Below are 24140 nucleotides of genomic sequence, written 5' to 3' on the forward strand. Positions count from 1 at the left end.
TTCTATTCAAATGACACTCTACTGCTTTTAAAACACTGGGAAACAACGGCTATCAATTAACTCCACACTACGATTTTTGAAAACTGAAGTCTGGAGCAGACCTATCTTAAAACATGGCAAATTGCTACTAAAAATGCACGCACAGGTTACTTGTCATCATTTATCCAAAAAAGTGCACAGAAGAATTAATTCAGGACTTTCCTTTCTCCAAATAATCGTTCTGCTCACACAAAGGATAAATGCACTTTATCCCCTAAATGCAGTTCCCCGGTGATGGGATTGCTCACGTTCAATGCCGCCAACACTGACTGCCACCTCGAAACTGATCAGCTAATAAAATTCATTAGGGAGATCTTTGACAGTTGCTGCTTCCATAGCAAAGGCTATACACGAATCAAGGTTTCTATCTAGGTATTCACGACATCCACATGCACCAGGATCAAACCAAACTGTCCTGAAGGGAAAGGACACGGGGCCGATATCATTTATAAAGATGGCACTTTCCTGAAAGGGCCTTCCCTTGTATGTGTATTAAATAAATATGCAATTACATGGAGAAACATATATTCACCCAGCAGGAACCGCATAAACACACATCTGCATATATTATACTCCAGGTTTATTTAAAACTATATTAAATGACACAGCCTCGATACAGTTTACCTACCCAGCGTAAACCAATCCAACACATACAGTTCTTTCTTCAAAAGGGTATGTGCCTAGAAGCAAGCTAACGGTAGTGTAAGGGAAGGATAATTCCTACATGTCAATAAATTACCACTGAAAGCTTAATTAAAACTTAATTTATGCCTCACACACACCCATTACAATTCAACAGCATGAATGACCTTTTCCGTCATCAAGCTACAGAATCCACACATGGTCTCCTAGTGGAATTAACTGGTTTTTGGTTGTTGTTGTTGTTTTATTTTTTAAACTCTTAAATGTCACAAATGAAAACATTATTTGGTCAAAAGCACAAGAACCTGGGCTCTATCAAGTTTATTCTGTTTCTCAAATATTTGGTATGTCCAAGCCTATGACCATATTTGGATTAAGAGAACTTCATTAGGAGGTACGTTCTTTGGAGAATTTTCAACCCTAATCCAAGAAAGAAAATAGTTAAAATAAGACCCATATACACCACACATCGTCCCACACATACACACAAATCCATACATGTACATAAAAACATACACAGGCTCTCATGTTTGCAGACACACAGATCATTTCTTTAGGGCTCACTTTCAGGAAACAGTAATGACTTAGGAAAAGAAGAAACATCTTGACTTCCCAACTTTATATTCTTCTGCTCAGTTCATGGGTGTGTGTATGTGTATGTATGTATGTATGTATGTATACATGCCTATGTGTATGTATACACAGGCACTAGTATGAACATGTACTAGGGTTGTATTTTTTCAGAAAGCACCTAGCAGGGGCGCCTAGGTGGCTCAGTGGGTTAAAGCCTTTGCCTTTAGCTCGGGTCATGATCCCAGGGTCCTGGGATCGAGCCTGCATTGGGCTCTCTGCTCAGTGGGGAGCCTGCTTCCTCCTCTCTCTCTGCCTACTTGTGATCTCTGTCAAATAAATAAATAAAATTTTTAAAAAAGAAAGAAAGCACCTTTTATAATTCTTTTATAAAAAGAATTTTATAAAAATCACATTGTACTTGAACCAGTGAAACTTGTTCCCATTTAAATAAACATAAGCCATGTGAAAACCCATTATCATGTCACTAAAGTATTAAAGTTAGTGTAAGGAAGTGCCATAATTTCAGTCATCGTATACTTAAGCAGCTGAGGGCTCAAATTGATTTTTAAAAATATTTAGAACCTATTTATAAAACAATTCCAGTGGCGCATTCAGAGGCTCGCACCATCATCACTCTCCCCTTAGCCACCCAGACAGGAATACCCACCTCCCAACTCAGTGCTCTCATTGTCAGACGAAACCCTGTGGCTACCTGACTCAGCCCTTGACCGACCGACCGGTCACTATCCACTGTGTATGGGTACCAAGCAATCCACGAATGCCTCCACAGTCTGTTTCTAAACCACTCTACCTGCTAGAAAATGGATTCTCAAGTCGGTTTGTCCAACCAACATGCCCAGCAGTTGTGCTAGGGCTAGAAGAGGCAAAGATGAATAGGACATGGCTTTTAGCATAGAAATCCAGTCTGGCCGCCTGGTGGCTCAGACGGTTAAGTGTCCGACTTTGGCTCAGGTTGTGATCTCCGGGTCCTGGGATCAAGCCCCACTATTGGGATCCACAGTCAGTGGGGAGTCTGCTTGTCCCTCTATCCCTCCCCCCTCACAGCTTGTGCTCACGCACACATGCTCTCTTTCTCAAATAAACAAAAAAATCCAGTCTGGCACATAGTAGGTACTCAGTACCTGTCAGATAGGTAGAGGAGAGCAGAGTGAGCAAGCTCACAACAGAGGGCAGGCAGTGCTATCTAAGAAATACAATGCAAGCCACAAATGGGAGGCACGTAATTTTAAATTTTCCAGTAGGCACATTTAAAAGGGTAAAAAAAAGGACAAGGTAAAATGTACTTTAATATCTTCAATTTCACTGAACCTAGAAAATATTTTCATTTTTACAAGCAAGGAGTATTAAAACAGTATTAATGAAACATTTTACCCTTTCTGGCACTGCTTGGAAATCTAGTGTGCCTTTTTACATTCACAGTACCTCTCAGTTCAGACTAGCACATTTCAAGAGCTCATTAGCCCCATGGAAGTGGAGGCTGCCCTAGACAAGAACAAGGTACAGAGTATTTCATTCATGGCAGAAACCTCTCCTTGGCCAACACACCTCCCAAAAGAGGGAGGCCGTAAGTACATGGTGGGGATGAGCAGGCATGCTGAGAGCAGGACACAGAGATGGACAGACTATGGAAGGCCTTGTTTGCCATTCTCAAGAGTACAACCTTTATTCAATGGACAGCAGGGAGTAAGAGGGTGATGGGATAAAAAAAAAAAAATTTAAAAAAAAAGCCAGTGATGATCAATGGTTTAAAAAACACAGATTCATAGGCTAGAATCAATCCATGATGAATACTCTTCCAATTCAAGATAAAATATTAACAAAGGGGAAAATTCAGTATGTTTTTCATAAAACTAAATTTATTCAGTGCAATGAATGGCTCTTTATTCAGAGACTACACACCTTGGAGGTGGCAGGGGAGGGGGCATTCAACGTGCTTTTGAGAGATGGTAGTAGCCACAGACTGTCACTATGCTTTAAAAACGCCCTTGCTGGTCAAAATTTAATGGTTGCAGCATCATGTTCCTCCCCAAATTCTACTTGTACATTTTAGTTTGCAAGTAAAATCCAACATTCCAGAACCACCAGTTCTAAACAATTTCTGGACTTTATTAAGAGGGACATGGGGTCCAATGTGCACATATTATTCTGTATCCTGATTTTCTTATTTCCTATACAAGTCCATGTAGTCATAATACTTACACATGACTGTTTGTTTCTTTTTCTTTTTTCTTTTCTTTTTTTTTTTTTTTTTTGAGGAGGCTCCATACCCAACATGGGGCTTGAACTCATGACTCATGAGATCAAGAGTAACATGCTCTACCGACTGAGCCAGCCAGGCGCCCCTCTTACACATGACTTTTATCTTAAGTTGCTACCCAGTAATTCAGTATCCGATGTGAATTATTGTTTGTCATTTCCATGATGTTTTGTGTTGGATCTATTACTTTATTATTAGGAATAACTTTACCCAAACTAACACTCTTCCTCCCAACACAATTCCGTGGACTAGTTCCTCAGAATATAGTTCTCAGTGGGGAATTTATGGGTCAATGGCCATGAACAGCATTGTTTTGTGTTGAATACTTATTATAGATCTCTAGGCTGTAGCAAAAGGACAATATGCAACACTACTAGTATTTCTTAACACCATAACCTATAATGGGCCATAATTAGTTCTGATAATTTTATAGGCAAAGTAGCCCTAATTTTCACTTCTTAAATTGTTACTAGGGATATGCCTGTGTTTCAAATTCCCTATATTTATTTCTCCCAACCGCTTCTAGTGAGGATTTGGGGTACTGACCTTTGAGATCTCAATTCTTTCTATTTTGGATGATAACCATTTAATCTTTCAAACTGTCCCATTACCTTCACCCATGCTATGGAATTTCATTTACTATTTATTCTATTGCCTCTGGCCAGGCTATTTTTCTTTTTCCTCTTCAAATACTCAGGCGCATCTGTCTCATGTGTGACAATTTTCTTCATTGCTTCAGTGGTCCTAAGTTTATCTTCCCTATACAGCTGGGTTAAAAATGCTATTCCATTTTCCTCTAGTTATTTTATAGATAAATACAGTGGAATCCAAAGCCAAGGCCTTTATACTCTGAAATTAATATACTTTTAAAATTGCAGAACTTCCTGGTATGAGTGAAACTGTCTCTGATTGTTCCCAAGGTGGACCTGTCCACATCATCAAATGACAGAGATGTCATCAAACAGCTACCATTCTCTAACCGGAGGGAAGCTGGACAGGATATCAGAGAATCAGAACTTTTAACTATTCCCTCAGAGGTGTTCAGCACCCCACAATTCTCTCAACTGCCAATGCTGATACTTACGTCTCAACAAGCTCACTTAAAATTAGATTTCAGCAAGAAAGATGATCAGCAGACAAAAGCAACAGCCTGAAGAAATAAATGATTACCCAGGAATACAAAAATCAAATCACTATATAGCTATGGAGGCATCTTACCTATTTTTCATATAATGAAATTCCATGGGAAATTTCAATAATTGCCCCTCAGGGTTGGAAAATGGAGAGAAAACAATAGGATAAAGAAAAAAGGAGCATACATGTCATTGCTGATGAACTTTAGATCATACTATGTACGTTTTACTTATCTATACATGAAACATACAGAAAAAACCACCCAGAAGTACATTCACTGAAAGCTTAAATCATGGTTATCTGAAAGGAGAGAGGACTATGGGTAATTCGGATTTTCTTCTTTTGACTTCTTGTGCAATATGTACTTGCATTATATACTCTACATAATTATTTTTACATGCCTATGCTCCAAGAACATACTTTTATTCTTTTAAAAACAACTTCTTAAAAACGGAGGAATAAAAGATTTGGGCATTAAATTGCATCATGTGCTACTAAAAATTAAGCCAAGTTCCTCAACTTTTATTCAGGCCGCAGCTCATTCCATGCAAGCACCCCCACTTTTTTCCCACATATTCCAGGCTTCCTAGCCTCACTTATAAGAGTAAGTCTATCAGATTCATCACAAAAGAATTCGCACAATACCATGAACTTTCAACCTGATTTTTTTCTATTTTCCCTTTTTTTTTTTTTTAAGTTCTTATCTCTAACATACTCGCAAAAATACCCACAGTGAGGTCTACATAAAAGCGACTATGGTGGTGTTGTGGTCAAGTTGTTGGTGGTTTTTTGGGTTTTTTTTGAAGCCCTTATTTGTTAGATAAATATTAAAGCATTTACTGGCAATGATAAAAATGATATAATATTTATGATTTCCTTGAAATATTCCAGCACCGGGGCGCCTGGGTGGCTCAGTGGGTTAAGCCGCTGCCTTCGGCTCAGGTCATGATTTCAGGTCCTGGGATCGAGTTCCGCATCAGGCTCTCTGCTCAGCAGGGAGCCTGCTTCCCTCTCTCTCTGCCTGCCTCTCTTATCTATCTGTGATCTCTCTCTGTCAAATAAATAAATAAAATCTTTAAAAAAAAAAAGAAAAGAAATATTCCAGCACCGAAAAAAAAAAAAAAAGGTGGCAGAGGGAAAACATGATTTAGAACAGCAGAAAGTTGGAACTGCTGACGCTGAGTGAAGGGTGCCACTCTTCTGTACTGCTTTGGGTACGAAGTGTTTCTCTAATACAGTTTTTCTTAAGATGCTAGGAAAACTGAAAAATACAAGTGTACGACCTTTCCTCATATCATCCTGTGTGTCAAAGTTAAGCTCAGAATGAAACATCATTAAAAAAAAAATGAGGGTGACTATATCAAAGGCAGCATTTGACTACGTATCTTCTCTTTAGTAGGCAAGACAGAGTACAGACATGCATAAATCCATCAGGAAAATAAGTCTTTCATAGGCATCTACGGATTTGGCTCAGAAGAGGTCAGATTTTCTGTCCTGGGCCAGAGTCAGACCAAGACAGCGGGCGGACCCAGCACTACTTAGCTTGTGACATTCAGAAAAGAAAATGCGCGGCGTGCTGACTTGAGCAACCAGACCCTATGCTAGGAGGGCCACCATGCAGCTCACCACGAGCCAATGCCCCGCTGCTTCCCTCAGAGGAAGGGCTGGTCCGCCCACAGGCCAGCCGCAGGGCCACAAGTCTCCACACGTTAGGCACCTAAGACCACGGTCATTTATTTCATACAGTCCATTCCCAGGGACAGTGGCAAACCATGACATGAACACTAAGAAAGTGGGATCCCCACACTGATGACTCCCCCGTGGGTCAAAAGTAAAAACAAACATAGTCCTCCATAGGTTCATAAGGCACTCACAGCTGAAAGGCTTTCAAGTGCACAGTCACCATGAGCCTCAAATCTCCCTTCAGAGGAGGGGAAGGCCCGGGTTCTTTCCATCCTACAGAGGCAGAAACTCAAGTTCAAAGCTTTGCAAGACTCGCTTCCAAATAACAATCTTCCGACTCGAAGGACAGTGCTCCTTCATGACCCAGCACTCTGTTGAGAGTGGTCTGTGATAGGAAGACCAAGGGAGGCACCTCGTGAGTGAGGCAAGGCTGAGAAAAGGTCTCACACATCCTGAGTTTCAAAACCTCAGTTATTTCCCAGCCACCCTTGACCAGGTACTGTCGAGGCTCCGCCATGAGTGTGGAGACTTTGACTTGACTTCAACTTCTACCCCTGTGTCTGTGGGCTGCCTTTCCCTGCTTTCTAAGCTCTCACAGGTTTCCTGAACACCTCACCTCACCTCACACAGAAACAAACGATTTTCTCTACAAGCCGGGAGGCAACACCGTCATGGCTGTGTGGCTGGGAGGCAGGCTGGGGGTCATCTTTCTCCGTAATCAAGATGATACGAGGGAAGGGAAGTTGGCAGCCCAGTGGCAGTGGCCCTCAGCACCCAGGGACCACTCAACCTAGTAGGAGAGCAAAGCCTACCTCTCTGACTTCGTGAAGCTGGCCGGGATACTGACTCGTGGCTCTTCGGGCAGCTGCAGGCGACTTGTGATGCGTGATTGTGACAACACCGGGGGCCCCCGCGCCGAGGTGTCTCTGGCTACAGGGAGACGCAGGATTGGGCGTTCCATGGGGGAGCAAAGTGAGACTGCGGCTTCGGGAACTTGGAGTCGTCTAGAATAAGCAACAGGTGTCAAAACTCAGCAACCGACCTGCAGAACACAGCTAGGGGTTGGCTTCCGTTTATCTGGGACCTCTTCTCTTCATCTTTCCCCCTTCGTCTACTTAGAGGGATGGAGGAATGGGGGAGGTACAGCAACACAACATGTCCAAGTCCCCCAGGCACTTAAAAGAGACAACAACCATTAACTATGCTTCTGACCTCATTTGTGACCGCGTCCCTTCTCCTACTCTATTGGGCATGAGAGGCAACGGAGTCCCTCCAAAGGCCACAGACTCATAGGGATCTGCGCCCGTGCATAAATTAGCTCCTCTTTCTAGAATGTTCCTACTCTCACGCTGGGAAACAGCAGCGGAAATGGACTCAGGTCCATTTCCCAATGTGGGCATCCCCTCCCTGTCTGCCACAGCCTCCCTGCTGCTCCTGTTCCCCTGCAGGGAGATTATATTCATTGTACAGCTACCTTTTTAAGAGATTTTTCCAAACTCATCTTTGTATCCCCAAGACCAGGCCCATCAGGACTGTCTAATCTATTAGGTTCCTACTAAATGTCTGCTGCATGACTGGAAGTCCTAAGTTACCCACCAATTAATCCCCATTTGTTAGTGTGGTGTTCTTATTTCATCTTAGAAGAATGTATAACCCCAGTAACCATTCAGTGTAGGATAAAGATGGCATTTCAATTTTTGGAGATGAAAGGGCTCAAGGAGTTGGTCTGGAAAAAAATCTCTGCACTGGAGAAGTGGAAAAAGCAAGGTCCAGAACTGTCACCTAGTAAGCAAAGTTCTGCATCAAAATGTGAAAAATGAATATTTTTATTGTTAACTTAACAATTACTTGTTTCTTTTCTGAAGATTTTTAAATTTATTTATTTTCGAGAGAGAGAAAGAGAGAAAGAGCACAAGCAGTCAAGAGTGACAGAAGGAGAGGGAGAAGCAGACTCTCTACCGAGCAGGGAGCCCGATGTGGGGCTTGATCCCAGGACCTTGAGATCACGACCCTGAGATCATGAAGGCAGATGGCTAACCGACTGCACCACCCGGGTACTTGTTTAAAACAGAGTTTTTAAAGTACTTGTTTAAAACAGAAAAATACCCCAGAAGAAGACCCACAGAACTAAAAAAGTGGCTACTTATTTGTGGAGAAGCAGAGAATGAGAGAAGAGGGGCAGGAAGGGAGATTTTTTTTCCCCAATGGTTTTTTATGCTCCTTCATTTTGAACCACGTGAACATATTACTTATCCAAAATTTGTTCAATTCTACATACAATTTCCATTCTGAATGTTCCTATCCTTCCCTCCAGCTTGAGAGAAGGCAGTTACAGGCTATGTTAACTCAGTCCAGCTTCTGAATTTCAGGGTTCATGTATTTACTGAACACCTACTGTGTGCCCTTGAGACTATCTACTAGGTGGTGTCCAGGAGAAACAGAAGATGTCCAAGACAGTCTCCTATCACAGATGCTTACAGTACTGCTGGGGATAGAAGATACACACAGAAACACACACACACACACACAGAGTAAGGAAGGGCAGAGCAAGGTGTTAATTTGGCAACACAGCCAGAAAATGCCAACGAAGGAGGAAGAGCTTGAGCTGACCTCATCACAGAGAGTGTATGACCTGAAGCCTGAGCAGGACTGGGGGAGGATAGCGGGACAGGCAGCAGTATAAAATCAACCCAGACAAGTCGGCACCTTCAAAGCAGACGTAGCCTCAGGCCCCGCATAACAGTCAACAGCTCTAAAAGCTGTTAAATGTTAATGATCTGTAATTTTCAAGCTGCCAAGGGGTTGGGAGTAGGGTAGGAGGTGGTATAGAAGTCAGAACTTTGTATCGCCCTGCAACATCAGAGGAGCTTGTAAAAGTTCTCTGGATTGAACTTGGATGTAATTAATAGGAAGACAAAGCTGGAAAGCAGTGTGTTGCTTTTAAATAACTTTATATACAGGCAATTGGAGAATTTTCATCTAAGAATTGCATATACCTTGATCTCAATGAAATACAACAGGCATCTACTTTCTGCTTTAATGTTTTCACTTGGAGTGTGGAGGATGAAAGAAGCTATTTCTTTAATCCTTTAATGACCGTGAATTTGCCTAAGCATTAAGAGTCTACTGAAAAACATTTTGATTGTTTGGGAGGCTTATTTCCAACCCAAGAAAGGGCAGCTTTTTCACTGGGCTTTTGAGATACACAGCTGAGGTTCCCTCCCCCAGCTGTACCAGGTTCTAGCTGTGCTGACTTCAGTTGAGTTATTTAAGCTTTCTTAATAAGCATCAATTACCTAATCTTTAAAAAAGGAAAAATAATATTGAACCTTAAAAGCCATCATGAAGATTAAATTAGATCGAGCACATAAAACACTTAGCACAGTAGGAAACTGCATGGCCAAAGTTTCTTTCCTTCTTTCACTTAAACTTGATCAATAAAGGCTATATTGATTTTTTAAATGTTAAGAAGTCACTTAGTTCAAAATCATAAGCAGGGAGCGACCTCCTTTTTTTTTTTTAACCGGATCAAAATGGTGATGGGAGTCTGAAATATAATTAAATACTTACTGGAGAGTCTTTGTCAGCCACTGCATTGCAAGACTGTAGGGGAAGAAAACAATTCTAGATGCTGAGTAGAATGAGGACCCATTTGAAATCAGAGAAGAAGACAACTGCGGCAAAGAGACGCCTTTGCTTGGAGCCCTGTCGCTGTAAATGGTAATAAATCAAGAAAACTTGCCCAGGAGCCAAATTATTCCACTGCGAATGTCTAACTTCATGATCGTTACTTAATGGCTGTCACTTGAATTCACAAGCAGTAAATTTGAGTTGAAAAAACCTTTAATTTCCCATTAACTGTGGCACTCTCAACGGTTTAATTCACACCAGTGCCTCTTCTCAGGGTGAATAGGAACAAAAAAAAGCCTCACTCTTGGTACACTGCATAGGTCATCAGGCTCCAGGAGAAACAAAGGAGACCAGCCCACAAACTACAATCGCCAGGAACGAGAAAGCTCTCTTTCCACAGGCAGCCTGCGGAAAACTCCAGGCTGTGTTTTTAGATGGTGTTTCGCTGTCATACACTCATCCCCACTACTATTTTACAACAAAACATTATCAGGAACAACAGGGCCGGTTTTTACTCCAAATACTTACTTCAGGGAGAGCGACTAGAAAAGCCAAGTGCGCCATCTGTGAAAAATTTGGAATCAAGGGTAACTTTCTTTCTGGGAATAAGATGTACCCTTTACCTCAGAGAATCAGCCCTTGTGTCCTGTCTCCCAAATAGCACCTGCCTGACAGATGCGGTGAAGCTGAAGAAAAGAAAGTGGGGCCCCTGGTGAGACAAAGTGCTGAGGCTCAGACCCCACCCAGACATTCAACACGCAGTGGGGTTTCTTGGGATTTACAACCTCTTGGTTTTTCCTACCTAATTCCTCAGATCCATGCAATTTCCCAAGTGTGCAAGGAAGACACATATACATACCCTCTGTACTTATTGGCTAAAATGAGCATGAAGGAAAGCACGACTAAAAAGAGGGAGAAAGCACCTGAAGGAATATGTCCAGTAAGGGACATCAAGCAGGGAGCTGAAAGACAGGGTCCAGTCTGGGAAGCTTACAGCAGAATCAAAGGGCTATCCAGAGGCTGTGGGAGGGGAGTGGTTAAGAGTCAATGGCCTGATCAGGGAAATAAAATTAAAACCACAGTGAGATACCACCTCACACCAGTCAGAATGGCTAAAATTAACAAGTCAGGAAACAACAGATGCTGGCAAGGATGCGGAGAAAGGGAAACCCTCCTACACTGTTGGTGGGAATGCAAGCTGGTGCAGCCACTCTGGAAAACAGCATGGAGATTCCTCAAAATGTTGAAAATAGAACTACCCGACGACCCAGGAATCGCACTACTGGGTATTTACCCCAAAGATAACAAAAGTAGGGATCCGAAGCAACACATCCACCCAAATGTTTATAGCAGCAATGTTCACCATAGCTAAACTATGGAAAGAACCTCAATGTCCATCAACAGATGAATGGATAAAGAAGATGTGGTATATATACACAATGGAATACTATGCAGCCATCAAAAGAAATGAAATCTTGCCATCTGCAATGATGTGGATGGAACTAGAGGGTATTATGCTAAGCAAAATAAGGCAATCAGAGAAAGATAAGTATCATATGATCTCACTGATATGAGGAATTTGAGAAACAAGACAGAGGATCATAGGGGAAGGGAAAAATGAAACAAGATGAAACCAGAGAGGGAGACAAACCATAAGAGACACTTAATTTCAGGAAATAAACTGAGGGTTGCTGGAGTGGAGAGGGGTGGGAGGAGTGTGGTGACTGGGTGATGGACATTGGGGAGAGTGTAGGCTACGGTGAGCACTGAGAATTGTGTAAGACTGATGAAGCACAGACCTGCACCCCTGAAACAAATAATACATTATATGTTAATTAAAAAAAAAATAAAGTAAAACTGACATCACACGGGACAAAAACTGTGGAAGGAAAAAAAAAAAAAGAAGAAGTCAATGGCCTGGGTTCAGTTCTGAGCTCCAGAGTTCATGAGCAGGGTGGGCTGGTAAGGGGCATGGGGCTCTCTCATCAAGAATTCTACTTTTTTTTTTTTTTTTTAAACTTCTAAAATTTCACTATTACCTAACTCACTGGTTTTGGAGAATGAAATGAGAAGACGTAAGTAGGACACAGGCCTCTACTTAGCATGAAGCGTCATCACTATCATTTGTAAATTAAAATTAGGCCTTGAGGCATCAACACAGATGAAAGACTGTTAAGTGGTACCAGAGTCATATACGCGGACTTAAGGACTGTTTTTCATCAACACTGCCTTAAGCAGACAGTTCTACCACTTCCTTAACTTAAAAAAATAATAATAATAATAAATTTAAAATAAAGAGTAATCATCCTAATTACTAAAAAAAAAGTTTGCTTCAGAGAAAAAGTACCTTTAAAATATCATTTCACATTTTAAAAAATACGTCTATTACAGATTCAAGCGCCTGTGGAAAAGGCCAATGCTACATGCGTACTAAAAGTAAAGAATTAGCTTAAATAAGTGATAGGCAAGTTCCCACTAATATTTTGGAATGAAATAGAACCTCAAGTTTTAAAGACCGCCTGCTGGTCCTGAAAACCTCTAAAAACATATATTAAAACTTATAATTAGGCTTGCCAAAACTGAAATTTAAAAGCTGAAAAGGAGGGGTGCCTGGGTGGCTCAGTGGGTTAAAGCCTCTGCCTTCAGCTCGGGTCATGATCTCAGGGTCCTGGGATCAAGCCCCGCGTCGGGCTCTCTGCTCTGCGGGGAGCCTGCTTCCTCCTCTCTCTCTGCCTGCCTCTCTGCCTAGTTGTGATTTCTGTCAAATAAATAAAATATTTTTAAAAAAAGTTGAAAAGGAGTAGGGGGAAAATATCTTATATGAACATTTGTGGTAACCCCTTGTATAGATAATTTTTCTGATGGAAAAGAATCGTTGAGAGTCAATTAATTGGAACAGCATTCAAATGACATTTAATTTGGAACCCATTTTCCTCACTTCCTTGAATTCTGTCATAGTGAAGGGGAAAAAGACCCCATATTTCAGAATAGCCCAAGGGAGATGAAAAACCAAATTAGTCTGGTTGCATTTTTTTTCTTAAAGATTTTATTTATTTATGAGAGAGACAGACAGAGGGGGCACAAACATAGGGAGAGGGAGAGGGAGAAGCAGGCTCCCCACTGAGCTGGGAGTGTGATGCGGGGCTCGATCCCAGGACCCTGGGACCATGACCTGAGCGGAAGGCAGAGGCTTTAACCCATTGAACCACCCAGGCGCCCTCCAACATGGGTCTTAAACAAATGACCCTAAGATCAAGAGTCTCATGTTCTACGAACTGAACCAGCCAGTGGCCCCCAAAATTTATGGTGTTTTTAAAATTAATCTATTCCACTATTTTGCTTAATTATGACTAAGGGATAGGTGGGGGGAGGTAGGAAGAGATAGGTAGGGGTCTCCAGGATCCCACTCACAAAAATCCCCAAAATGTGGAGGTGTAAAGAAGCCAGAGATAAGTCAACAAATCAGATCATCCTGCCCTAGGGGTCAGAGGTGGGGTCTTGTTATAACAGCTACAAGTGACCAACAAAGAACTAACCTGACCCTAAAAAAGGAAGTAAACCATTAAAGGTGTTATCACTAGTCCTTACCCAATTGGTGCCTATCAACAGAGATGTTAAAAGGATTTAACTTTCCAGGTTTGCTTTCTATAAAAGACCATCCCTAAAAGCCCCCAGTGGCAACCCTGTCAGGATCCCTCTCACTTCTGAGAGCCTTTTCTATATCTCCATTTAACTAAACTCTATTGCTTTACTCACTTTCCTTTATCCACAAGATTCATTCTTGGACTCCTAAGACAAGAACTTCGCTCTCCTGCTTCAACAGCTGTATGGACCTTTGCATTTGCTTTGCTTTTGATTTTGTTTTTTAATATTCTGTTATCCTAAGTTTACAGCAGATCCAAAGTAGAAATTAAAGGTTTTAAAACTGGGTTATTTTCCAAGTTCATTCCCATGGTTAACTTTTCAAAAAGTATACTTCACTTGCTCTACTTTTGCAAATTCCTGTCTTCTTGCAGAAATAAAAGTTTAAACTTTCAGTTACCAGGTCAGGAAGTCTAGGGAATTTCTTTCACTTTCTTTTTTATTTTCCTTAAGATTTTATTAATTTATTTGAGAGCGAGAGTGAGCTCACAAGCAGGAGGTAAGGGTAGAGGGAGAAGCAGAGTCCCCATTGAGCAGGGAGCCCGATGAGGCACTCGATCCCAGGACTCTGGGATCATGACTGATGCTGAAGGCAGATGCCTAACGGACTGAGACACCCAGGTACCCAATTTCTTCCATTTTAATCTGAAAATCCATGATATATCATAAACATTTCCCACTAACTATACCAATACCCTCTCTTAACGCACACACACAAATATGTGCCAAAGTGTGCAAAGGGAAAAGGATGGCTTTCTCCAGAGAGGCAGTCTCAAGCCGCTTCTAATCATACCTGCAAGAACCTTTGATTATACCTGCCAATGCCAGATCTTTGAAAAACAAAGCAAGCAAATGCATGTATTTCCATTGCCTGTAAATAGAGGAAAAGAAAACCTGACATTTTTGTTTGCCTTGTATCTCAACATTTTCAGCCCCCAAATAAATCCTCTAACAGCTAAGCCAGTATTCCAGAATCCCTAAGCATGCTCTGGCCAGCCTCCATCCAGACCAAGCTTCCAGGTCTAATGCACTTGGCCCCTTACCACCCACAACCCTCCTCCCCACCCCCTCACATCTGCCAGCTCTCAGGGTCTTCCAGATCCACTCTGAAGCAGTTATGCGTGACTTCAAAACCTCCCATACATCTGCCCTCCTTTCAACTACTCTCTACATAATTTGTTTGGGAACTTGTAATTCAAGGACCAAGACTTCTTTTGGATGCTTTCTTCAGAAAACATGAAGATTCTCTCTACGGACCAAGCCCATCTCTTCTCATGCTGTGAAACTGTAGAATTTTAGAAAAAAAAAAAAAACACCTTAGTTGAGTCTTCTCTTTTTATAGATCTAAAAACAACCTTAAAAAGATAACGTTACAAGCGTCATTTCAAAATTCAACTAAAAAAGCCTGATTCAAGGCTCAGCCTCTCCAGGTGGCCTTTCTCAATTACATGAGGATCTAGTTATTTAAACAGAGTGTCACACAAAGTTTGACGTAAAATATTTGATAGCAGGAAAGCAGATACCCATTTTACGTTTCTACTTATCTAACACTTCAACCCACTCACCTATCATCATAAAAATATATGCACAACAGGCCTTTGAAAGCAGGGTAATTGTGTACTATATTCTCTTGGAATTGCAGATCCTCGAAATAATTTTACTTTATAGATGTTGTTTGCAAATAACAAGAAACCAAGACTTTTTAATGCCAAATTGCCATTTTAATAAAAAAAAAATCATTTCTGAACAAGGACTAGAAAGAAGTTTCCTGAACTTGATTAGTTACATACCAAAAACATAGAACACCCACAATACTTAAAGATGTTTAGCTTCATTGCTCTTAGTTTTAGAAATAAGGATTGCAATACAATACTGTACAAGCCAACAAAACAGGACAAGAAGAACATAAGAGGTAGAAGGATAGGAAAGGAAGAAATAAAATGTAACTAGCCATAGATGTGATTTTACAAAAAAAGAAAAAGAAAACAAGTAACTCCAGCAAAGTTGTTAGATGAGCTTAGAGAAGTCCATAACATTTTCCTGCATCAGTAATAACTAGGAAATATAATAGAAAATAAGATATTCACAATAGCAATAAAAACTATAATGTAGACATTAATCCAATAAGGAATACGTAAGACCTTTATGGAAAAGGTTTTTTAAATCTATGAAGAGAAATCAGTGAAGTGCTGGGAAAACAGAGATAACACACACCAGGTTGATGAATAAGACAACTTAATATTGTAAAGACATCTGTACTCCTGAATTATTATATAATTATCCTAATAAAAATGCCAGTAGGACCTTTTTGAGCAAATCAACAAATTTATTCTAATATATAAATGGAAGAATAATCGTTTGCAAGGGGCCAAGTTAATTCTGAAAAAGGAGACTCATCTTACCAGATAGAAATATTGAACAACAAAGCCACAATGAGTAATGATTATAGGATAATCAGGCAGGAAGAAGAAATGAGACTAAAAGCTGGAGAAGAGGGCATATATTTAAAAAATATGAAAGTTAGTAATTAGAGATAACTGATAAGGGGAAAGCAAACATAGCCGACTCTAACTTCACATCATACACAAAGGTAAAAATCTAAACGTAAAAAGCAGAACTACAAAAATAACAAAAGGAAATGTAGGAGAGTGTCTGTGCAACTCTGAATGCACAAAAGCTTTTCTTACAAGACCAAAGGTACGTACCACAAGTTTAACAAGGTGATGGGTTTGACTACATCATAAGGGTTTCTCTTCGACCAAGGACATTTTAGACAAAATTAACAGATGTGTGGAGACTGCGAGAAGACAGATTACTATCTAGAATATAAAAGGAGTTCCTACAAATACAAACCAGACAACACTATAAAAAACAGACAAAGGATAAGAACAGGCAATATACCGAAAAAGAAAGATGCACGCCTACCAAGTATATCGAGGTAATCAGAGAAATACATTTAAAATAAATAGATTTTACAGCCACCAGATTTACCAAAAATTAAAGAGTAAAACAACACCAAGAAATGGCAAGGGTGTAAAGATTCTGGAACCTCTTGCACTCTAGTGGGAAAGACTGGTACAGCTATTTTGGTAGCAATACAGCAGAATTTAATGAAAATATATGCACGTTCCTATGACCCTGAAGATTTCTACTGGGCAGGTACACAACAAACATGCTCACAGTCGCCAGTGTGCACAAAGATGTGTTCAAGGATGTTCACTGTTGAGGGTGGGGAGTCTGAGGCAAGGCAGGAGTACATGAGTAAGAGTTTGTATAAATTAAACATGGACTGCACATACAGTAAATATGTAACACCAATAAAACCTACTGCTAAGTTAGAAAAGTCTAAAAAGGACAAGATCTACAGGACGATGTAACGGACACAGATTTAAAACACAGATACAGGCAAAGACCCACGCAGAGCCAAGGCATTGGTGCTAAGGAAGATAAGGGGTATGGGAGCAGGGAAGAAAGCAAGGAAAACAATTATTTTAGTTCTTAAAAAGGTTTGGGGTTTTTTTGTTTGTTTTTGGTTTTGTTTTGGTTTTGTTTTTTAAATAAAAGGCCTTGTTGGAAAAAAAAAAAAAGGCCTTGTTGGGACTGGTAAGTTTGCCATAATCCAATAATGATGGCAATAACTTTAACTGTATTAATTATTAATATACAAAATTTAATTGTAAGTATACTTATAAGTATCATGTGAATGAACTATGGACCATAAACTGTCTTAATATATACACACTTTAAATCACTTAACCCTGTTCATAATCTCGTGAGGTAGGTACTAAAATTTCCATTTCACAGATGAGGAAAATGAGGCACAGAAAGAATCATCTCTGTCCCCGGGTCACGCAGCTCATAAATCTAATAAATCAGGGGGCAGGGATTCAAATCCAGACCAGCTGGTTCCCAAGGCCATGCTCTTGGCCAGGACACTACACTGAGTGCCTAGAGTGATTCACCCATTCTCTTCAACTGAGGTCCCAAACAGCACCATTCTTTTTTTTTTTTTTTTAAAGATTTTATTTATTTACTTGACAGAAAGAGATCACAAGTAGGCAGAGAGGCAGGCAGAGAGAGAGAGAGGGAAGCAGGCCCCCTGCTGAGCAGTGAGCCCGATGCGGGACTCGATCCCAGGACCCTGAGATCATGACCTGAACCGAAGGCAGAGCTTAACCCACTGAGCCACCCAGGCACCCCCCAAACAGCACCATTCTTTACCGAACACCATGACTGACAGCTCAGTTAGCATTTTGGGGGAAAAAATGACTTTTTAATTTCAAAGTCCAGTAGTGCATACCAATTCTCAAATACTTAAACAATAAGCTTATTAAGCCAAAGCTACATGAAGCTAATACTTCAAATCCTTTAAATGTTTAATTACCCATAACAAGGCCAATGTTTGATGGATCATACATCTACAGATGTCAAAGATAAGATACAGTCCCCAACTCTCACAGCACTTAATGTGTTTTATCCACACATCTCCCTCGGTGTCCTACTGTCTCCCCTAACCCGTGACAGCCCCGAGCCAGGGCTTGTGACTAACAGCCACTGTGTACCCCGTGAAAGCTGATACAGGACTTCACGGTGCAAATGCTACGAACACAATAAAGACAGAGCAATGAGCCCTCCACCAACCTCACCTCCCAACAACTGATTAAACCACTGCTCCTTCCCTGCAAAGCTAATTTAAGCAAAAATACCAACAATGATTCGCTGATATCTCCTCCCCTTTTCCAAGAGGAAGAGTCCGGAAAAGATAAATCACACACAATTATATACAAACACAAAATGTACAAAAAGGAAACCTGGTACAATATCAACCAACACACATTATTCAGAGCTGTCTGTAAGTATTTCCTGGGCATCTACTATGTGCCAGGCACTGACGGAGCTATAACACTGAATGAAAAGACAAATATCCCTGCCTTAGGGAAAGTGGCATCCTGGTGGGGCAAAGAGACCAAAATAAATAAAGCGGGAAAATAGAAACTGTTGTAGATATATACATACAATAATATAAAGCAGGAATAATATATATTAACATAAAGCAGACGAGAAAGATGGAAAGGTTTTCCAGTTTTCCATAATTGGAGAGAGAAACCCTCATGAGACCATGACATTTGATTTAAAGACCTGAATAAAGCCAAGGAGTGAGCTATGCTGACATCTGGGAAATAGCATTGTAGGTAGTAACTCAACAGGTACAAAGGCCCTGGGGTAGAAGTCTATCTGGCATGTTTGAGCAAGGAGGAAAGTATGGCCAAAGTGGAAATGAGCAAGGCATAAAGAAGTAGGAATTGAGGTCAGAGAGGTAACGGACTGGAAAGATGAGCTCCTGATTTAGAAATTACAGACAACTGCTGGGCAAAGCCAGAGTACCCTGGTATCACCTGGGGCTCATTCAGACACTCAGAATGATGAGCCAATTTGAACAATGGGTTTCAATAAGCTTCCTTCCTCAGGGCCGTGTTCAGGTATTAAATTGTTATTTGCATACAATTTACATATGTCTACACAACATGTATCATCTCTATTGGATAATTTTCATGGTAAAATTGTATTACTACTGCCCTGAAGATGGCCATTTTATGACTTACTCTATTCTTTTTCTTCTCACGTCTCCATATAATCGAGCCAGAAGATATTTTACGCCAGAAATGAATCACAGAACAAAAGGAGACCACATGCCAAGGAATTCTATAAATGATCACTCTCTAACGGGGCGGGAAAAGGGCTCTTATTTCATGTTCAAACTTCTGTCACCTACCAGTGGGTCAAACCAGCCATGGGGATGAAAAGTCCAAGGCAATTCTAAGACAGAACATTTCAAGAAGCAAATTTGATTTTCTTACAATCAATAACTAATCTCTGACAGAAGCACTCCTATCTATTCAGAAGAGATTATTATCTGCTTTCCAAATGCTCGGGCACAGAAACTTGAAGCTCAAAAGGGGTCCTACTTGTGTCTCAAAATGCTTCCCACTGAAAAAATTAAAACTCGTCAACATGCCTCAGGTGCACACAGAATCCAACAGGATCTGTGCAATAAATCCCACTAATTACTTCTTCCAGGCTTGGTATTACTGGTGAGGTTAAGACGGAAATGCAAGATTAGCTAATAACTCAGGGAATCAGTAAATAGCCCCCTACTAACCCACTATGGTGGGGGGCAGATGGGTGGTGAGAGCCACAGGAAGCAGCAGAAACCTTATAAAGCCAATTCATCAATTAGGAAGTTTCCTGCAAATCCTTTATTGGACCAGACCCTTAGAAGTGATTAGTGTTGGGGCGCCTGGGTGGCTCAGTGGGTTAAAGCCTCTGCCTTCGGCTCAGGTCATGATTGGGATCGAGCCCTGCATCAAGCCCTTCATCGGGCTCTCTGCTCAGTGGGGAGCCTGCTTCCTCCTCTCTCTCTGCCTACTTGTGATTTCCATCTGTCAAATAAATAAAAAATCTGGGGCACCTGGGTGGCTTAGTGGGTTAAAGCCTCGGCCTTTGGCTCAGGTCATGATCCCAGCGTCCTGGGATCAAGCCCCGCATCAGGCTCTCTGCTTGGCAGGGAGCCTGCTTCCTTCTCTCTCTGTGTCTGCCTCTGCCTACTTGTGATTTCTGTCTGTCAAATAAATAAATAAAATCTTTTTAAAAATAAATAAATAATCTTTAAAAGTTAAAAAAAAAAAAAAGATGCAATTAGTATTTGCCTTCCTCTTTCCTGCTGCACTTTTCATATGTAACACACACAGGTGTATCATGCATCTGCATGGCCCCTCCTTAATTCTCCCTAAGGCACTTCTTGCCAGAGCAGAAATAAACCACCGGTTTGAAAGCTTATGCTAACACTATGCTAGGCTTATTTTTAAACACGAAGGAATTTAAATTTTGTGTTTTGGATTTTTAAGAATCCAGACAAAACAGTTAACATGTATACAGAGCCAACCAAAAAAAAATTTTTTCTTTTTTCTTTCTTTCTTTTTTTGCTTGCAATTAATTTCTGGATCACAAAGGAAAGAATCTGATTCACTCTGTTAAAAAAGCTAAAGCAGGGGCGCCTGGGTGGCTCGGGGGTTAAGCCTCTGCCTTCGGCCCAGGTCATGATCTCAGCCTGCTTCCCTGCCTACTTGTGATCTCTCTGTCAAATAAATAAATAAATAAAATCTTTAAAAAAGATAAAGCAAGCCCAGGTTGGCATCGTTTGCCCTCCAAGACAGGAAACCAAGACTTAATTACAGTTTGAACCTATGTGGGGGGAATATGACCTTTTCAAAGTCGATCTGAAATTTCCTGATGGGCTTGAGTGAGGTAATCTGTATAATCAAAACCCTGTCTGGCCAAAAAAGTCCTTTTCTTTCTTTTGCTAAAAACTCTTTGCTTCATCCTCCTTTCTGTAAAAACTTTCCAGCTTGTCCAATTCCTTGGAGCTCCCCCCTACCTGCTCAACAGGATGCTGCCTGGTTCATGGATCTCTTAATAAAGCCTATTAGATCTTCAAATTAACAGGTTGAATTTTTTTTTTTTTTAACTCTCAGAGGTCTCAATTTTTACCGAAGAATTAACAACAGGGAATCATTAGAAGAGTAAATGGCTTAAGGACTAGGCCCCTTGTCATTCCAATCACTGAATTTGACATAAACCGGCCCATCATATAATTATCTGGCAAAGCTGGAAAACCCAATGAACCTCCACTGATGTCAATAATTTCCATGCAGGAAGTGTCTCGATGGAGTTATTAGAGGCAACCCAAGGAGGTTTAGATCATATTATAGGTGAGGATATTTGCATGGCCCAATCTCAGGGTATGAGGTAGCAAAGTTAGAAAAGTTATACAGATGCTCTCAATGTCCCAATTTAACCAACTGATGAGATTTCCCACTGTTTTTCATCCCTTCCATAAACTCCACGGACATGCACACAAAGGACTGATGATTGCCCGTGGCTTGTCGTCTCTCTCGGGTTACGCCTACACACTTGTACCCCCACCAGCAGAGCTAGGTTTCTACAAAGGGCCAACTGTACTGAGACCTGACTCTGCTTATGCTAGTGTACTTACTGTTTTAACTGCATCATTTAAATAATAAACTGATAAAATATAAACATGAAAAATGACTGTCTTTATGTAACTAAGCCACATAACCCGAAAAACAATAAAAAAGCAATGCTAGGAACTGCTGTAGAATTAGGTGTGGGCAGGACAACCATACAAGACTAGAAACCATTTATAAAAACTAGGATTCCATAATGAGCTTGCCCTCTTCTTTAAAGAAACCCAAGCAGATACAACTCAACACCCAAAAAATAATCCAATTAAAGACGAACAGAAGATGTGAACAGACATTCTTCAAAGAAGACATCCAGATGGCCAACAGACACGTGAAAAGATGCTCAGCATCACTCATCATCAGGGAAATGCAAATCACAACTATAATGAGACGTCATCTCACACCTGTCAGAATGGCTAAAAATCAACAGTACAAGAAACAACAGGTGTTGGTGAAGCTGTGGAGAAAGGAGAGCCCTCCTGTATGGTTGGTGGGAATGCAAACTGGTGCAGCCACTGTGGAAAAGAGTATGGAGATTCCTCAAAAAGTTAAAGACAGGGGTGCCTGGGTGGCTCAGTGGGTTAAAGCCTCTGCCTTCAGCTCAGGTCATGATCCCAGTGTCCTGGGATCGAGCCCTGCATCAGGCTCTCTGCTTGGCAGGTAGCCTGCTTCCTCCTCTCTCTCTCTCTCTGCCTGCCTCTCTCCCTACTTGTGATCTCTGTCAAATAAATAAATAAATAAATAAAGTTAAAGACAGAATTTGATCCATATGATCCAGTAATTCCTCTGCTGGGTATTTACCCAAAGAAGACAAAAACACTAATTTGAAAAGCCATATGTGCCCCTATGTTTATGGCAGCACGATGTACAACAGCCAAAATAGGGAAGTAGCCCAACTGTCCATGGATAGATGAAGGGACAAAAATGTGGTATACATATACAATAGGACACGAAGCAGCCATTAAAAATAGAATGAAGTCAAAAAAAAAAAAAAAAAAAAAAATAGAATGAAGTCTTGCCATGGACAACAAGACGGATGGAACTAGAGGAGCACCTGGGTGGCCCAGTGGGTTAAGCCTCTGTCTTCGGCTCAGGTCATGATCCCAGGGTCCTGGGATCGAGCCCCACATCGGGCTCTCTGCTCAGCAGGGAGCCTGCTTCCCATGCTCTCTCTGCCTGCCTCTCTGCCTACTTGTGATCTCTCTATCAAATAAATCTTAAAAAAAAAAAAAAAAAGACGGATGGAACTAGAGAGTAGAATGCTGTAGGGTTCTGGACAGGCACTCCCAGAATATGCCATCTCAACATGTGGATTCTCTTGAACCGAAGGCATTGGACACCCTGTGGGCTTAAGAGAAACTTCTGTCCTCCCTTAATCACACAGAAGAATCTAAATGACGGGTTTTGCCCAGAATACAGTTTATTAACAGACATAAATTTTAACTGGATGACCCATCTGTATGGCCGGGCAAACATCTAATTACCAAACATCTGTTCTGCTTATCACCCCTGAAGTACATTCCTTTCCTCTGAAGTTCAAGATGTCTCCCCCTTTCTCCTTAATTCAGAAGGGCATATACACCTCATTTTGCCCGTCTTTGTAATCTCCACGTCTGTGTGGATTGGATTCCCCTGTATGTATGCCTATTAAATCTGATTTTCTCCCATTTATCTGTCTCACATTGATTTGATTCTTAGTCCAGCTAGAAGGACCGCAAAGGGGATGGGGTTTCTTCCTCCCTAACAGTGCTAAGTGGAAAAACTCAGTCGGAGAAAAACAAATATTATAGGATTTCACTCATGAGTGGAACTTAAGAAACAAATGAACAAGACGGTGGGGGGGAGACAAACCTGAACAGGAATTTATAATCTATCAGAAACACGCTTTCTACAAAAGAGACAATGTTCGATTTCTACCACTCGATCCATGCTTGATGAAAGTGACCTGGAACCACATCTGAAGATGGATGAGTGAGGGTTTTAAGTTAAAATGGCTTAAGGTGGGCCGCCTGGGTAGCTCAGTGGGCTAAGGCCTCTGCCTTTGGCTCAGGTCATGATCCCAGAGTCCTGGGATCAAGCCCCATATCGGGCTCTCTGCTGAGCAGGGAGCCTGCTTCCCCCTCTTTCTCTGTCTGCTCTCTACCTACTTGTGATCTCTGTCTTTCAAATAAATAAAATATTTTTAAAAAAAAATAAAATAAAATGGCTTAAGGTTTGCACACATCACATTTATGATTCTCTCCTTTAGCCAACTGTTTTTGATTAAAGGACAGTGTCTCCAAATCAGGAGCTAAGATGACGTCTCCTGGAGTCTCAGCCGCAGGGTGACAGAACGCTGGAGCGACCTGGCCTGTCTTCTGATGTGTGAGCTGCAAGAAGACAGTGGGAAGAAATTCACTGGCACAAGTACCAGCTAAGCCAATAACTCCAGGGTTCATTACAGAAGTGGTATAGGTTACATGACTTCTGGGCAGGTC

The 24140-nt window shown here is 41.1% G+C and overlaps 1 protein-coding gene across 1 annotated transcript in view; it reads right to left on the reverse strand.

Annotated features, from left to right (window-relative positions):
• OSBPL10 (oxysterol binding protein like 10) overlaps window positions 1-24140 on the reverse strand; it is a 310546-nt gene that overhangs the window by 151472 nt on the left and 134934 nt on the right. Inside the window, exon 4 of the mRNA XM_046002875.1 lies at window positions 7162-7353. Coding sequence (XP_045858831.1) covers window positions 7162-7353 — 192 coding nt within the window. The remainder of the gene's footprint in view (window positions 1-7161; window positions 7354-24140) is intronic.

The sequence above is a fragment of the Meles meles genome, chromosome 4 (genome assembly GCF_922984935.1).
Source record: "Meles meles chromosome 4, mMelMel3.1 paternal haplotype, whole genome shotgun sequence".
Classification (NCBI taxonomy): domain Eukaryota; kingdom Metazoa; phylum Chordata; class Mammalia; order Carnivora; family Mustelidae; genus Meles; species Meles meles.